At 36.6% G+C, this 18,320-nt stretch overlaps 2 protein-coding genes across 3 annotated transcripts; one reads left to right on the forward strand and one right to left on the reverse strand.

Moving 5' to 3' along the window:
• Positions 1–9,301: 9,301 nt before the first annotated feature.
• On the reverse strand, positions 9,302–10,996 carry LOC147287647 (polygalacturonase QRT3-like). Of its 2 annotated transcripts, none has more exons than XM_086242137.1 (3): positions 10,829–10,996; positions 10,421–10,663; positions 9,302–10,308 (listed from the first exon to the last, which is right to left on the reverse strand). In XM_086242137.1, the coding sequence occupies exons 1-3, from the start codon at positions 10,994–10,996 to the stop codon at positions 9,304–9,306; spliced, it is 1,416 nt and encodes a 471-aa protein (XP_086098263.1). In that variant the 3' UTR covers positions 9,302–9,303. The 2 variants fall into 2 exon arrangements, with proteins under 2 accessions (XP_086098263.1, XP_086098262.1); XM_086242136.1 differs by having other exon boundaries at positions 10,796–10,996.
• A 3,402-nt stretch (positions 10,997–14,398) lies between these two features.
• PRK4 (Leucine-rich repeat protein kinase family protein) lies at positions 14,399–17,798 on the forward strand. The gene is made up of 3 exons (XM_086241708.1): positions 14,399–15,646; positions 16,052–16,696; positions 16,877–17,798. The coding sequence occupies exons 1-3, from the start codon at positions 14,941–14,943 to the stop codon at positions 17,518–17,520; spliced, it is 1,995 nt and encodes a 664-aa protein (XP_086097834.1). The 5' UTR covers positions 14,399–14,940; the 3' UTR covers positions 17,521–17,798.
• The last annotated feature ends 522 nt before the right edge of the window (positions 17,799–18,320 follow it).

Here is an 18,320-nt window from a genome sequence, read left to right on the forward strand (position 1 = left end):
ATCACGCTAGCACGTCCATATCGAGCCCAAAGTAACAATAATTGCCACTGTTCTAAATCGCGCCTAGCACCTCCAGATTGTGCTCACAATAACAATAATTGTCATTGTATGATAGTAACTATTGTCCCAGATAATTACTACTCGACAGTAACAATAATTGTCCAAGTCTACTCTACAGTAACAATAATTACATTTCATTTCTACAACTAAATAAGAACCATTAGAACATGGAAGATCCATGTCCGCCTGATCACAATTAAATAAGAACCATTAGAACATTAATGTATGGAACATTATAAAGGAATGCAAATTAAAACAGAGCAGGACTACCTGACCAGCACCAACATCAATTATTTCATGAGTTCTGATATTGTTCGCAATTGAATTTACAACAGCAGAAAGGACTTCTATCTGCACACACAAGATCATTTTTTGATGAACTATCCCTACACATAAATAGGAAGATCTAGAAATCAAAGTCTATTCATAAGAAGCACTAAAAATGGGGAAAACAGTTCAATATAAATAATTCAACCTACTTCATGCTTTGTCTTCAAATTCATGCTTTTACTTCATGCAATTGAGTGAAGTCAAGTTCATGCTAGGTAATACCTGCCATAAAGGAAATGATATATTATATTGATACGAATTTCACCGCTCCTTCATCAATTCATCAACTTCTGCGAACCACATTAACAACAATTTTAGTATACAAAAATAAAATTATGCAATCTAAGTAACAAGTATTATATTGACATTTGACAGAGTAGCAAAGCTTCATTTGTTTGCGCCGATTTGAGAGAAAAAGAGAACAACATATATATTACACACACCATCACCTATGTCTAGATCAAACCAAAGGCTAGTACCAGCATCTCCAGCCTCTGCCGGCGACGCATCGCCGCCGAATCCAGCTGCAAACTCCCTTCTAGCCTCGAATTTGGAGGTCGGAGACCTTGCCAGCCTTCCTTCCCGTCGGGTAAAGAGATTCGGCGATAGACAAAGAATGGAGGTGAGAAAAAGAGAGATCGCCATAAGCATATCCGAAAATTGAGCAGATTGAGAACGTACAGAAGGAACAGATTAAGCAACAAAAATAACTTCACAAAGACAAGGGCAAAAGCGGAATAAAACAAAAGAAAATATATTCATCAGTTATAAAGTGGACCGGGTAAATAGCTACTTAAAATCTAATTTAAACAAGTGGATGGGAAAGTGATTGATAGTCTAAAAGTGGGTGTTAAAATCATTTATTTTTTTATTTTATAAATATTTTGCATAATAAAAGAACTCATTTCTTAACTTCCCTTCATTCATATAACACAATCTTAATTTTGAAAAATATAAATGTCTTCCACATTTTTTATAAGAAATGAAAGGGCCCGTTTATGTATTTTAACACAGAATCTCAATATTCTCAGGGATGGCCCTAGTCTCATATTCCGTATTTATTCTGCATACGTTGGTAGTATCTTAGTTTTGGAGGATCAATTAACATAGTTTTTCAATATGTCAGAAAATTACATCATAGCACCTTGACCTTAATTTATACTCTTGAATTGCGTGCATGGATGTTTTGGCGAGCCATGGCCACTTCAAGTACCGCTTTGCAAAACAAAAACAAAAATCTCACTTACAAAAAGTACTCCTATATAGCGGTGTCTTCTAGGACATCCGAAATCGTTTCTTAGGGCATCTCAAGTCGTTCTTTAAAAATTTTAAATGTTTATACCCTTTATGCATTCCAAATTGCTCCTAGTGACATCTCAAGTCATATTTTAACACTTATAAAGTCATACCCTAGAGTTTCTTAAGTCGTGCCTTAAGACATCCCAAGTCGTTTCCTAAGAATTTTAAATGTTTATACCTTTGATGCATTTCAAATTGTACTTAGTGATATCTCAAGTCATGTTTAGACACTTCTATAGTCATATTCTAGAGTTTCTCAAGTCTTGCCTTAGGGCATCAAGGGTATAAAAATTTGAAATACATTGAGCTACGAACTTAAATTCTCAAGAAACGACTTGGGATGACCTAAGGAATGACTTAAGATGCCCTAAGGCACTACTTCAGAAACTCTAGGATATGACTTTAGAAGTGTTAAAACATGACTTATGATATCACTAGGTACAATTTGAAACGCATCTAGAGTATAAACATTTAAAATGTCTCGAGCTATGAACTGAAATTCTCAAGGAACGACTAGAGATGTCTTAAGGAACAACTTGAGATGCCCAAAGGCAAGACTTGAGAAACTCTAGGGTATGACTATAGAAATGTCTAAACATGACTTGGGATGTCACTAGGTACAATTCGAAATGCATCAAGGGTATAAACATTTAAAATTATCAAGGAACGACTTAGGATGCCCTAAAGAACGACTCCGGATGTCCTAAAGAACGACTTGGGATGCCCTAAGACACGACTTGAGAAACTCTAGGGTATGACTTGAGAAATGTCAAAACATTACTTGGGATGTCACTAGGTACAATTTGAAATGCATAAAGGGTCTAAACATTTAAAATGCCACGAGCTACGTATTGAAATTCTCAAGGAACGACTTGAGATACCCTAAGGCACGACTTGAGATGCCCTAAGGCACGACTCAAGAAACCCTACGGTATGACTTTAAAAGTGTCAAAACACGATTTGAGATGTCATTAGGTACAATTTGAAATGCATCAAGGATATAAACATTTAAAATGCCTCGAGCGACATATTGAAATTCTCAATGAACGACTTAGGATGCCCTAAAGAACGACTTGAGATGCCCTCAAACGAGACTTTAGAAACTCTAGGATATGACTATAGAAGTGTCAAACATGACTTGGAATGTCACTAGGTACAATTTGAAATGCATCAATAGTATAAACATTTAAAATTCTCAATGAACGACTTCGAAAGCCGTAAGAAACGACTTGGGATGTCCTAAGGCACGACTTGATCGAGAAACTCTAGTATGACTTTAGAAGTGTCAAAACATGAGTTGAGATGTCACTAGGTACAATTTGAAATGCATCAAGGGTATAAACATTTAAAATGCCTTGGGTTACGTACTAAAATTCTTAAGAAACGACTTAAGATGACCTAAGGAACGACTTAAGATGCCCTAAGGCACGACTTGAGAAACTCTAGGATATGACTTTAGAAGTGTCAAAACATGACTTGAGATGTCACTAGGTACAACTTGAAATGCATAAAGGGTATAAACATTTAAAATGCCTCGAACTAAGTACAATTTGAAATGCATCAAGGGTATAAACATTTAAAATGTCTCGAACTATGAACTAAAATTCTCAAGGAATGACTGGAGATGCCCTAAGGCAAGACTTGAGAAACTATAGGGTATGACTATAGATGTGTCTAAACATGACTTAGGTTGTTACTAGGTACAATTTGAAATGCATAAAAGATATAAACATTTAAAATTCTCAAGGAACAACTTGGGATGCTCTAAGGAATGACTTGAGATGTCCTAATGCACGACTTAAAAACTCTAAGGTATGACTTTAGAAGTGTCAAAACATGACTTGGGATGTCACTAGATACAATTTGAAATGTATAAAGGGTATAAACATTTAAAATGACTTGAGCTACGTATTGAAATTCTTAGGGAACGACTTGAGATGTCTTAAGGCACGATATGATAAACTTTAGGGTATGACTTTATAAGTGTCAAAACATGACTTGGGATGTCACTAAGTACAATTTTAAATGCATCAATGGGTATAAACATTTGAAATGGCTTGAGTTACGAACTGAAATTCTTTAGGAACGACTTGGGATAGCCCTAGGAACGACTTGAGAAACTCTACGGTATGACTTTAAAAGTGTCAAAACATAACTTGGGATGTCATTGGGTACAATTTGAAATGCATCAAGGGTATATACATTTAAAATGTCTCGAGCTACGAACTGAAATTCTCAAGGAATGACTTAAGATGCCCTAAGGCACTACTTTAGAAACTCTAGGGTATGACTTTAGAAGTGTCAAAACATGACTTATGATGTCACTAGGTACAATTTGAAACGCATCTAGGGTATAAACATTTAAAATGTCTCGAGGTATGAACTGAAATTCTCAATGAACGACTATAAATGCCTTAAGGAACAACTTGAGATGCCCAAAGGCAAGACTTGAGAAACTCTAGGGTATGACTATAGAAATGTCTAAACATGACTTGAGATGTCACTAGGTACAATTCAAAATGCATCAAGGGTATAAACATTTAAAGTTATCAAGGAACGACTTCGAATGCCCGGATGCCCTTAGGAACGACTTAAGATGCCCTAAGGCACGACTTGAGAAACTCTATGGTATGACTTTAGAAGTGTCAAAACATTACTTGGGATGTCACTAGGTACAATTTGAAATGCATAAAGGGTATAAACATTCAAAATGCCTCAAGCTACGTACTGAAATTCTCAAGGAACGACTTGAGATACTGTAAGGCACGACTTGAGATGCCCTGAGACACGACTTAAGAAACTATACGGTATGACTTTAAAAGTGTCAAAACACGACTTGAGATATCATTAGGTACAATTTGAAATGCATCAAGGGTATCAACATTTAAAACACCTCGAGCTACGTATTTAAATTCTCAAGGAACGACTTAGGATGCCTTAAAAAACGACTTGAAATGCCCTAAAACGAGACTTTAGAAACTCTAGGATATGACTATAGAAGTGTCAAAACATGACTTGGGATGTCGCTAGGTACAATTTGAAATGCATCAATAGATTAAACATTTAAAATTCTCAATGAACAACTTCGAAAGCCGTAAGGAACGACTTGGGATGCCCTAAGGCACGACTAGATCGAGAAACTCTAGTAAGACTTTAAAAGTGTCAAAACATGAGTTGAGATGTCACTAGGTACAAGTTGAAATGCATCAAGGGTATAAACATTTAAAATGTCTCGGGCTACGTACTAAAATTCTTAAGAAACGACTTAAGATGACCTAAGGAACGACTTAAAATGCCCTAAGGCACGACTTGAGAAACTCTAGGGTATGACTTTAGAAGTGTCAAAACATGACTTGGGATGTCACTAGGTACAATTTCAAATGCATAAAGGGTATAAACATTTAAAATGCCTCGAACTAGGTACAATTTGAAATGCATCAAGGGTATAAACATTTAAAATGTCTCGAACTATGAACTAAAATTTTCAAGGAATGACTGGAGATGCCCTAAGGAACGACTTGAGATGCCCTAAGGCAAGACTTAAGAAACTCTAGGGTATGACTATAGATGTGTCTAAACATGACTTGAGATGTTAGTAGGTACAATTTGAAATGCATAAAATGTATAAACATTTAAAATTTTCAACGAACATCTTGGGATGCTCTAAGGAATGACTTGAGATGTCCTAATGCACGACTTAAGAAACTCTAGGGTATGACTTTAGAAGTGTTAAAACATGACTTGGGATGTCACTAGATACAATTTGAAATGCATAAAGGGTATAAACATTTAAAATGGCTCGAGCTACGTATTGAAATTCTCAAGGAACGACTTTAGAAACTCTAGGGTATGATTTTATAAGTGTCGAAACATGACTTGGGATGTCACTAACTACAATTTTAAATTCATCAATGGGTATAAACATTTAAATTTTTTTGAGCTACGAACTGAAATTCTTTAGGAACGACTTGGGATGGCCCTAGGAACGACTTGAGATGCCCTAAAGCACGATTTGAGAAACTCTAGGGTATGACTTTAAAAGTGTCAAAACATAACTTGGGATGTCACTAGGTACAATTTGAAATGCATCAAGGGTATATACATTTAAAATGTCTCGAGCTACGAACTGAAATTCTCAAGGAATGACCAGGGATGCTTTAAGGAACGACTTGAGATGCCCTAATGCACGACTTGAGAAACTTTAGGGTATGACTATAAAAGTTTCAAAATATGACTTGAGATGTCACTAAGTATAATTTGAAATGCATCAAGTGTGTAAACATTTAAAATCCTCAAGGAACGACTTGAGATATCATAAGAGCATGTGCAATGCAAGGTCAATAGAGGAGGTCAATTCAATATATTGACATTTTGGAAGAAAAAACATTTGCAATGAGAGGTTAATAATTGACTATTGAACTGACTTATCAATAGCCAAGTCAAAAAATTGACATAGTTATTGCCAATTGACGTCCCTGGAACCAAGACAAGTGGGACCCAGAGGCAGAGCGCTTTGAAATTTAATTTGTCAGATCTGGGCGACGCAGCTTTTAGTCAAGCGATCGCTGGCTTGCCGAGCGATCAGTATTGGTCGAGCGATCGCTATTGCAAATTTATTATTTGAATTATGGTTTTTTTTATCAAATTTGGGTATTAATTTAAATTGTTAAAATATATTAATTATTGGGCTTATTTTAAAGATCTCATTGAGATAATTTCAATGATATAATTTATGAAATAAAAAAAGTTAAAACTTTTAATTTATAAGAGAATATACGAAAATATTAAAAAAACATATAGCTATTGACTTATGCTATTGACTTGAACCATTGCGAACAAAACAGATGGTCAATAAGCTTGTATTGACATGTCAATTAACATTTTGCATTGCACATGTTCTAAAGGGTGTGCTTCCTAGAGAAGTATTTGATAGAGAGCAATCTTTGATGAAATTTGAAAAAGTATTTTCAAGTCTTTTTGTAAAAAGCACTCGTATTTTAACAAGATAAAATTTAGAAAAACGCTTTAAAAAAAAAAGTGTTACTGAATAAAAACGCTTTCTTACAGCATGTACATTACTAGGCTGAAGGTAAGATTTAGTCTAAAATGTAAAAAAATCTCTATATTATTGGGCCAAAGGCAAGGTAATTCTTGCCTTGGCTAGATTTTGGGCTAAATTTGGCCCAAAATCTTGCTTTTGTCTGCACATAAGCCAAGAACCAATGGAGCCCACATGAAAAAAGCAGAGACAGCCGCAGCAAATGGCTGCGTGACAACAGGGCAGCTCCTGGCCCACCTTCACGTGATGTGCTCTAGCTGCTTTCCTTTTTTTTGTTTTTATAAAAGTGGGCTGTCGACACATGGCGGCAGTGGTCAAATTTTTGACCACTGCTTCTTCTCGTTGCAAGTTTTTTTATAAAAAAAATTTCACTAGCCAATGACTACATGCCATGTGTCCCTCCAATGGCTCAAAGAGTTTACATTGCTTATTTGTTTTTTGTTTAATCCGATTTTTGTCTTTTTTTTTTTTCAATTTAAATATATTCAATATTATACTTATATTAAAGATCTCCTTAAAATAATTACAATGATATAATTATTAAACTATATTAATTTATAAGAGTATATATAAATACACTTAATAAATTAAAATAGGGAAAATTACAATTTAATACCTCAACTTTACCTCGGATTTCAAGTTAGTACCTCAAGTTCAAAAAGTTGCAATTTCATGCCTCAACTTTCATTTTGTTTCAAGTTAATACATTCGTTAGTCTTGCCGTAAAAAATGCCGTTATCTGATGACGTGACACATCACTAAAAGACTTTATTTCAATTTAGTACCTCAACTTTATCATATTTTTCAAGTTCATACCTCAAGTTCAAAAACTTGCAAATAAATAAATGTTTTCCAGTTTTTATCTCAACTTCACCCCAGTTTTTTACCCATCAAATCTCTACCAAAATTATCAATATTATACTCATTTTGAAGCTATGAATCTCCTCTTTACAACCATATAAAAATCATGCAAAAAGGAGTTATAAAACCTAAGATAATTGGTCACAAAGTAGGCTACTCGAAAGTGCCAAATTTTCCAAACAAATTGACAATTTCGGGTAGCCTAATTTGTGACTACTTCTTTCGCGTTTCATAGCTCTTTTTTGAATTATTTCTATATGGTTATAAAGAGGAGATTCATAGCTTCAAAATGAGTATACAATTGTTGATTTTAATGAAGATTTGATGGGTTAAAAGTTGGGGTAAAGTTGAGATAAAAACTGGAAAACATTTATTTATTTGCAAGTTTTTTAACTTAAGATATGAACTTGAAAAACATAATAAAGTTGAGGTACTAAATTGAAAATGAAGCCTTTAGTGGTGTGTCACGTCATCAAATAACGATCTTTTTGACGGCTAGACGTTAGAGGTATTAATTTGAAACAAAATGAAAATTGAGGCATGAAATTGTAACTTTTTGAACTTGAGTTACTAACTTGAAATCCGAGGTAAAGTTGAGGTATTAAATTGTAATTTACCCATTAAAATATGTGAGTTTTTGTCTTTAGCCTTTTAGCAATGTACAAGTTTGTGCATATGGAAAAAAAACAATAGCTAAATCTTGTCTTTTAGCCTTGCTTTTTGCCTTTAACAACGTTCACGCTTTTAGATGTGCAATGCAAAGTCAATAAGGGAGGTCTGTGGAAAAATACAACCAATACAGTTTGCATAATTAAGGGGTGTACCGTGTACGTGTGACCAGGTTGATTGGATTGGGTTTAACAATATGGGTAGGCTGGGCAACTGGTTGGTTGGGTTTTGCGGGTGGGCTGGACATATGGGTACTTCTCGTCATATGGGAAGCCAGGTCCATAGGCTATATAGCCCAACCCAATAAACCCATAGGTCCAAATGTCCAATCCATGTGATATATATTGATAAAATAATCAATTTCATATGAATTGTATTAATTGAGATCCATTAATAGGAAAATTCCCCTACCTATATTTTCTATGCTTTTACTATCTGGAGAAAGGGGAATTTAAATAGGTACGGAGCTAGAAATTTTATTGTAGATGTATTTATTGGGGGTCGATTATATAAATTTTTAAAAAAAATTTTCAAAAAAATCATAAATATTAAAATATGTATAGAGCTATATATGGTGCGGGGCCGAGGCCACCTCAAATTTAATACCTCTCAAATATTGTGAAAAGATAAAAATATCACTAAACCCGTATCAAAGAAGCTACTTAGTACATGTCTAATGCTTAGTAGTGCGAACTTCATACGTCTTTGAATTAGTCAAAGTACAAGAAGCTCGAACCATTGGGGATAACAACAACTCGGAGAGAGATCGAAATGACAACTTGACCTTGATAACCAAGAAAGTTGGAGCCAACTGAGCTGCTCAATTGCGAGACTTTCAGACCCAAAAAAAGTCCAATTAGACTTTGCCTACAACAATTTTTCAATGATATTAGATCTTCCACTGAAAATAAAAGGAAAAAAAGTATAAACAAAACTCTCTTTGCACCATTAATTATGTGTCTGCTATACATGTATTTTAATTGGAATTAATTAACGATTGTCTAAAGCAAAGTTATAGCTCCTCATTATACATATCCAAGCATGCTTTGATCCACTTGTACATGCATCGTGGCTGAAATGGGCACATCTGATTCCACCGTGACACAATTCCCAGTCACATTGCGTAAGATATGCTTAGGAAATGATTCACTTGCACGCAATGTGTATTGCACATTTTGTATGAGGTTAGGGAAGAGTAGGATTTGTGAGAAATCTACGGTCCATCTAGTCCCATTACTCCAAACTGACCCCTTGGCAACCGTTGATTTAAGGACCATGCCCTGCACCACATTTCGATCCACCACAATTTGATCAATAGTAGTGAAATATTGTCCGTTAGATTGATCCAATTGGACTATTTGGACACCCGTATAATCACCCGAGAACATATTGTCAACAATACTGAGGCCACACGCTACACCCTTCAAGGATTTGATTAAAACAAAGGCATTTCCAAGAAAGAATGACCCGGAAATGTGGAGTTGGACCGGATCTTCAGCCACAATCCCCGTGAAATCGAAGTAGCAATTCAGGATTCGGGTTTGGGTCAACCCGGGTGCTCGAATGTAAATTCCTGTCCCACCCCATCTAGTGGCCTTGTTGTAACAATGTACCCCGGTGAACACATTGGCTTGTCCTTGTACCATTATACCAATTGATGCCGAAAAAATGACTACATCGGTGATAGCATTATCGTTTCCGACTATGTTAATTCCGATGCCGGAAAAATCCATTTCACGGTGGTCGCCGCCAATATTGATATGTTGGCCAATGAAAGAGTTTCTAACATAGGTTTCATGGCCACCTTGGATTAGTATGCCATTGGTGGTGAAATGTGAAATGTAACAATTGTCTATGGTAGTCCTTAGGGAATTAATAACGGAAATGCCACCACCTCTGAAATTTGAGTTTATCATGAGATCCTTCAGTGTAATGTCCTCATACAGAAAAGAAGCTGAGGTTGACTGTAACTCGATCAGGTGGCAATTGCCCGGAAAATCATCCGATGCACGAAGGGATCCACCGTGAATCTGTCACACCAGAATATTACCCATGAGTCCATGAAAAAGAAATTAAAAGTTTTCATTTTCATTTTCATTTTATTAATAATTGGCGCCATATATAATATGTTATGAGGTGTACCATAAAGTTTCCACCACCGGTATCTGGTAAGCGCAATGGACGGCTGATCTTGTACGTCCCTCCATCAAGGTGGACTTGAGTGCCTCCAAGATCAGCAACACCCTCCATCAAGTGACCATGATCGAAAGGAGATCTGAAGGCATCAAAAATAGCTTGCTGAAGTGCTTCTGTGCTGTCTGATCTTCCAGTGGGGTCAGCACCATACTCAGTCACGTGATGAACACGTGCACTTGAGGAGGACACCTGAATTTATTATCACAGATTCACAGACATCGATCATCATCATCAATCACTTAATTGGCAAAAATGGTGCTATATGCCAAAAAAAAAATGTCACATTAATGTGGTATAAAAATGTGGTACAAAAATACGTACAGGTGGTGTTGAATAGCTTTGGGGACTTGCAACCCTATTGCGGACTGTAAGTGATGCCTTCATCAAAGCCATGCGCCTCATCTGGTCATGGTTAGTACCAGAAGTTGCACCTGAGTATGAGCTTTCTCCATGATTGACAATTACGTTTACATACATAAGCCCCATTAACAGCTTCACTAGCATAGCCTTTTTGGGCAGCATGGCTTACTGTTTTGAGAGAGAGAGAGAGAGAAGCTAGAGAGGTTTATGTAGAATCTCCAATTCTGCTTTTCATGGCTGTGATATCTATTAATTAGGATGGGAGTCTTATATATATTGGCTGCTGACATACGTAATTTTGAAAGCTTTAGTACTTTTGAAGTACGTTCTTCTCTTTTGCTTGAAAAGGATGGGAGAAAGAAAATAAATTATATATGTTCAGACTGTAGCACCTAAAACATAGCTGGCCCCAATGAACTCTTCTTATTTTTTAGGTCTGAATATTATAATTAATCTCCTTATTATTAACCACATTTTGCATATTTTTATATAAAGAACATTTTTTATACCAGATAATTTAACCCGTTATATTGTCATGCATATTGTTAATTTGAATCACTGATAAAATGAATTCATGCACTAATGTGTGCAACAAACTATAATTATTAGCTAAAAAGGGGAGATGTATTTTAAAATTTTGGAAATGGGGTTGTATTATTAGGTTTCTAGATCGAGTCCAAGTGTGTAATTATGTACACAAGGCGGCTTTAATTTCCCAGCAAATGGTACTTGAAGTGCCAAAAATGTTAGGTAATTAATTAAAGAAAGATTTAGACTCAATGAGTTTGACTAATAATTGATCATGAGGGGTGACTTGGGAGCACATTGATTAATGTGCATATATGAATGCCTGCCGTAATTTCAAAATAGAGACTTGAATGTGATGAGTATTCAAAAATGTTGGGTCTGTAGGTCCATTCTAATATTGCAGTCCACTGTAACTTCTTCCAAAGTTAGGTCCGAGTTTGCTTCATTTTCCATTATTTGGTTTCATTGTTTATTGGCATTTTGCTTTTTAACTCCAAACTTGACCGCTAGTAGCCACCTCGTTTTCTTTTCTTTTCTTTTCTTTTCTTTTCTTTCTTTTCTTTGCTCTTCTATATTCAATTATATATAATTTGATATATATATTGTGCTAATTTCATTCATTATACAATAATATTTTTATTAAATTTTTTTGTTCAAAGCAAATTTCATTGAATGAAGGGGAAAAATTACAGACCGTTGTACGGGAAACACGTACAAAGTGTATACTCTAATCTAAAACAAAGACTAAAAAAGTCCAATGTCATCTTTTTTCTTTTGTTACAAAATTCGTTGTGCTTAACAAGCTTATGAGTCAAAGAAGAGCTAGCGGGCCAAGCTCATAGGAATTTTCTATGTTATTGGCTTACCCATATTCCTCTCTTTCTAGAAGGATTCAGTGTTCCCAATGGATGGAAGTTAGTGAGGAACTTCGGCATGGAATGGTTTATGGTTATATACAAATTTCCTCTTACATTAATGTGGGATGCATGCATGCACCACCACATAATTATAGGATTAATTCACTCATTCACATGCATACTAAGATTATAAATAAATTATATATGGGATGGGCTCACATACACTAATTAACTCTTCTCTATATATAGAGAAATATATAAATGATACATTATACATAGCTATACTATACACATCCTCTGATGCTCTTGTTCCGACTCTAGCTCTCACATATATAGGATGGGTACGTTTTATATAGGTCTCACCTCCAATGATGAGTTAGTAAAATAGTTTATGTGGAGAAAAACTTTGGTGGGGAGGTTTCCTACCACCTATCTTGCTGAATGGCACAATCATCCACTCAAAATTTTCCATATATATATATATATATATATGTATATGTATATATTCAATTTTAATTATAAATCTTTCTTTTCATTTTTATTGTTTTATGATTTTATCAATAAATAAAAAACTAAAACAAATGAAAAAAAAAAAAAAAAACCAAGAACAACACCCAACTCTGCAGCACCACGCCTGCAGCCACACCATGAATTTTAAAACAATGAAAAAAAATCAACAACTCCACCCACCCCTGCTCATCGGCGACACCGTCACCAACTCATGAGAATCTAAGGTTTTACTCAAAAAATTTACAGGTTTCGGTCGCAAGAATTAAAGAATTCAATAGCAATAGGTTGTGGGACTAATGAGATTATAAGAAAGTTTATAAGAATTAAAGAATTCAATTAATTGCAAGGTTTCACCCAAACTTAATTGTTGGCTTGCAATATTTGATATGGATGCAAAGTATATAAGAATAAAGTTTCAGATTGTGGAATTAGTGAGAGAGAGGGAGAGAGAGAGAGAGGGAGGGAGGGAGAAGACCGACCTCAGATTTCATCCTGGAACCAGAGCAATTTTGTGGGATCCAACACCAATAGGGTGTTCGCCCGCGAACCTCAACCATCTATGTGATCTTTATAGGAATGTTAATATAAGTGAAAAATCCTACCAAAAATTCGACCAGCACCTCCCCTATAAATTGAACAATCTCACCACATTACTAAATAGTTGTCATTAAATTAAATAACTCCTTAAAAACCTTAATTAATTCCTCAAAATTTATTATTGTCTCCAAATAAATTTACAAAAATTTCCTAAGGTCCTATAATTTAACTTTCTTTTGTGTATTTTAAGTCCACGACAAATAAAAATTTAAATTTTTAGTAAAATTTGAGTCGAATCGTTACAAATTAAGAGAGATAGATAAGGATGGTTGACAGAAGTAGTGGGGTATGCCGGTGATGCTGCTCCCGGCAAGTACGGTGGCTGGCGTGGTGCTGCAGAATTGTTCTTGGTTTTTATTTTTTCATTTTTTTAGTTTCTTATTTATTGATAAACCAATAAAAATAAAGATAAATACTTATAATTAAAATTGAATATATGACAAGTTTTGAGTGAAGGATTGTGTCATTCAGTGAGTTGGCAGGAAACCTCTCCACTAAGTTTTTCTCGTTTAGGTGTGTAGTATTATTGAAATTACGAACGAATGAGTGTGGTGGGTATTTGTGATAAGTATAGTATCATAGGAAAACTCTTAAAACTAATCAATATTTACGAGAAAAAAAATTATGTGTGACCATAACAATGAAAAGTAATATATCGTTGGTCATAGGTACTTGTTTAGATGATAATTTACTTAATTTAGGAGGGTGCGAAATTCTTGTATATACAACTTCATCTCAGATAATTGACCACATACTAGTATTTTAGAGGTTGAATATATGAGAGAAAAAGTTGTATTTAATGGTTATATACAAGATTTTTATGGCAGACTAAGATCAATCTCAAGACAACCAATTCAGAACACCAAAAAAAAAACAATTGTTTGTTATTCAAAACTAGAAACTATTTACAGATACTATAGCTTTTTTGATTCCTAGCAATTTATGAATCCAAAACCCCTCTTGAACAAAATAATAAAAATAAAATCTAAAACCCCACCAAATAAGGCTGAATTAGTTGATTAATTTCCCCTTGTAACCAAGTCATGAGATCACATATGATCTGGAAAAATTAGAACATTATAGAAGGTTAAGGAAAGCATAATCAGTCATCACAAAGCTAAAAATGGAAAGTAGTACAACCAAAGCCATGCGTGTAGCAAAAAAAACTAACGAATTCCAATTGAAAGGCGGGCCTTAGATCTCTCCTACCCAAAACTCCAACCTCTCTTATCCCAACACAAAAAAACAACCCTCTCCTTTTGCATGCATGCATGCGCTGTCATCCAAACTAAGACCTCATGTCAATTTCATGGACCATGCTTTCCTAATCATTTCCTCAGTTCTTCTTCAATATCATCCTCACCACCTCTTCCTTCTCCTTTGGTTTTGGCCCTCCACGCCCACCCAATTGCACCACCACCTCCTCCTCCTCCTCCTCCTCCTCTTCCCCATTCCCACCATAACCAAAACTCAAACACACACATAGCTAGATAGAAACAGAAACAGAGGGCTCATGCAATTGACATCAGTGGTTGTCCCACAAGGTGTTTGATAATTTGCCTGTGTACGTGGGAAGGACCCTTGTTGGGTTTTGGGAACCAAAATTGCAAGCTAATGGGGGCGCGCATGGCTGCTATGGCTAGGCTTATGCGCGCACCAAACCCAACATTCTCTGTTGCTTCCCTCTTCATTGCTGTGTTGTCATGTATGATCATGTTGTCGTTTGGTGAACCGATGTCATCGAACTCCGAAGCCCTCTTGAAGTTCAAGAAAACGTTGGGAAATAACTCCAATGTGCTGAGCAATTGGGATCCTTCTGTAAACCCATGTAATGGTAATAAGGGGAATTGGGTTGGGGTGCTCTGCTTCAATGGGAATGTCAGGGGTCTCCAACTTGAAAACTTGGGCTTGCAGGGCAAGCTGGATATAGACCCTCTTATCCCATTGCCCTATTTGAAGACCGTAAGCTTCATGAACAATACATTGGCTGGTCCTTTGCCTGACCTCAAGAAGCTCAACAAGTTGAGGTCTGTGTATTTTTCATATAACCATTTTTCTGGAGATATTCCCGATGATACATTTGAGGGTATGATTTTGTTGAGGAAAGTGTATTTGGCGAACAATGAGCTTTCGGGCAAAATCCCTTTATCCCTTGCCACATTGCCTAAGCTTTTTGATGTGAGGCTTGAGGGGAACAAATTCAAAGGCCAGATACCTAATTTTGAACAGAAGGGTATGAAGGTCTTCAATGTATCTAACAATGAATTGGAGGGTCCAGTCCCCGAAAGCCTAAGCAAGTTCGATGCAAGTGGATTTTCAGGTGATTGACAATGTATTCATATGCATGAGATTTCTTGCTATATATTTTGATTGAGTTTAAGGTGAAATTCAGGTGACTCTTCTATGGTTGGCAAATTGCAGCCATAATTAATAGCATGCCTAAATCGAATAAGAATCTTCACCACCAAGTAATGATAGAGGAAGATTTTGTATGACCCATCATATATGACATTCCTCTCACAACATGTACCTTTCATGGAATGAAAGGGAGTTCATATGCACTGTCTTACGTACATAGATGTTATGAGAGGGAAGCCATATGAATGGTCTTATACAAGAGGGGAGGGAGATTTGAACTCTGGTCAATATTAGCATAATTTTTCGTTAAAAGCATCACCATTTAATTATATTTCTTCCTATGGAATTGATTTTAACCAAAATGCAGGCAATGGAAAGCTATGTGGTCCACCTCTGCAGGGAGAATGCAGTGCCCCACCTCCTCCTCCTTCTCCTCCTCCTCCTCCTCCTCCTTCTTTGCCTCCGCCCGAATCTAACAAGTCATCGGGCATGAAAGCAGCACTGACTGTGGTCAGTATATTGCTTGTACTGGTTATTATTGCTATAATTTTGTACTTACTCCACAAGAGAAAGCAACAATCCGAATTAGACCGGTCCCCATCATTCAGCGACGATTCCAGCAAGTATGTGGCGGCCACGAGCCAAATAGAAACTAAGTCGGTAGAAACCATTCCAAATTCAAAGAGGACTGACCATGGAAAGTTGTCATTCGTGAGGGATGATAGGGAGAGGTTTGATTTACATGACCTGCTTAGAGCCTCAGCTGAAATCTTGGGGAGTGGGACATTTGGGGCTTCCTACAAGGCCTCAATAATGGCTGATGCCGTGGTCGTCAAGAGGTATAAGCAGATGAACAATGTGGGAAGAGAGGAGTTTCATGAGCACATGAGAAGGCTTGGAAGATTGACACACCAAAACTTGTTGCCTCTGGTGGCCTATTACTATAGAAAGGAAGAGAAGCTCTTGGTTTCTGACTTTGTGGAGAATGGTAGCTTGGCTTCTCATCTTCATGGTGAGTAATTTATTTGTCACAATTAGTACTAATGTTGCATAGCTTACCACAGTTCTCACATAGATGGACCTGGGTTCCACATCTGGGAGAGATGTACGTGGTCAGCAATGTAATCATTAAATATGGTTCAAATAGTTTTATTCAAAAGTAATAACAGGAGGGTTGTATTGTTTTTTACAGGCAATCACAATTCAGATCAGCCGGGGCTTGATTGGCCAACCCGTTTGAGAATAATCAGAGGCATAGCCAGGGGTTTGACATACCTTTACAACAAACTCCCTAGCTTGGTTGTACCCCATGGTCATCTGAAATCTTCTAACGTTCTTCTAGACGAAAACTTCGAGCCCCTATTGAACGACTATGGTCTGCTCCCTGTGATCAACATGGAACAAGCCCAGCACCTGATGATGGCCTACAAGTCACCGGAATACGCCCAGCACCGCCGTATAACAAAGAAGACCGACATATGGTGCTTCGGGATAATAATCCTGGAGGTGCTGACAGGCAAGTTCCCAGAGAACTATCTGAAGCAGAGCTATGATGGTAATGCGGATTTGGCAAGTTGGGTGAATGGAATGATCAAGGAAAAGAGGACTAGCGAGGTGTTTGATGTGGAAATGGGGGGAGCAAGGAATAGTAGAGGTGAACTGCTAAAGCTGTTGAAGATTGGAGTGAGTTGTTGTGAGGAGGATGTGGAAAGAAGACTGGATTTGAATGAAGCTGTTGAGAAGATTGAAGAGTTGACTGAGGGAGAGAGTGATGGGGAATACCGCTCAAGTGCTTCTAGTGAACAAGGAGAACAGGATTATACTCAAGTTGTGTGATTGATCAGAAATGATATTGATGAGTACTCTTCATCAATATTCCATGTAATAATGGGTGGTAGGGACTTGGGGGAACCATGTGAAAATTAAAAGGAAAAAGCAGGGGTACACACTAGGTTTCAGCTAAGCTTCCTATGTGCAAAGGGAGATAAAAGTTAAAGCAATGAAGAATTAATTTGTTTTTCTTTTGTGTCAATTTTTTCTTTTGGCCATTTATTTTGGGTTCAGGAAGTGGGGTTGTATTAACTGTAGGTGTTGGGACTTGGGATGGCTCTTGTATCAACTTGGTGTACTGGGAATTATTTAGTTTATAAAACTAGTTAGATGCCATTCTCTCTCTCTTTTCTATTGGTGTGAGGTGAGAGTCGAACTTTTATGGCGAGTGTGAGGGTATATGCTCTTCACCGCTAAGGTTTGCTAGAGCTATGAAGTATAAACCCTCACCTCTCTCTCAATTCAAGCATGTGATGTATATGTGTCTTTGTAATTTGAACCCAAAGGCCTGTTAGTCTGATGAGACATGGCTAAAAGCCAATATCAAATAAGCTCACCAATCTGGGTCTGAATGTCTGATATTGGCTGAAGCCTTGCCCTTGCCACCTCATGGGCCCATGCAATGGAATTGCCTGAAGCCTTGCATGCAAATCGCCCCTGTTTGGGCCCCCTTTATGTTTACTGTGGGCTTTCTGCCTTTTTAATGAATATATTTTCGACAAAAAAAAAAAAAAAGAATCTGAAGAAAAAAAGCCATTACTCAACTCGATCATCAAACCCATTCAACAAACAGGGTATGTGAGCCA

The sequence above is a fragment of the Dryas octopetala genome, chromosome 4, assembly GCF_963921425.1.
Source record: "Dryas octopetala chromosome 4, drDryOcto1.1, whole genome shotgun sequence".
Classification (NCBI taxonomy): Eukaryota; Viridiplantae; Streptophyta; class Magnoliopsida; order Rosales; family Rosaceae; genus Dryas; species Dryas octopetala.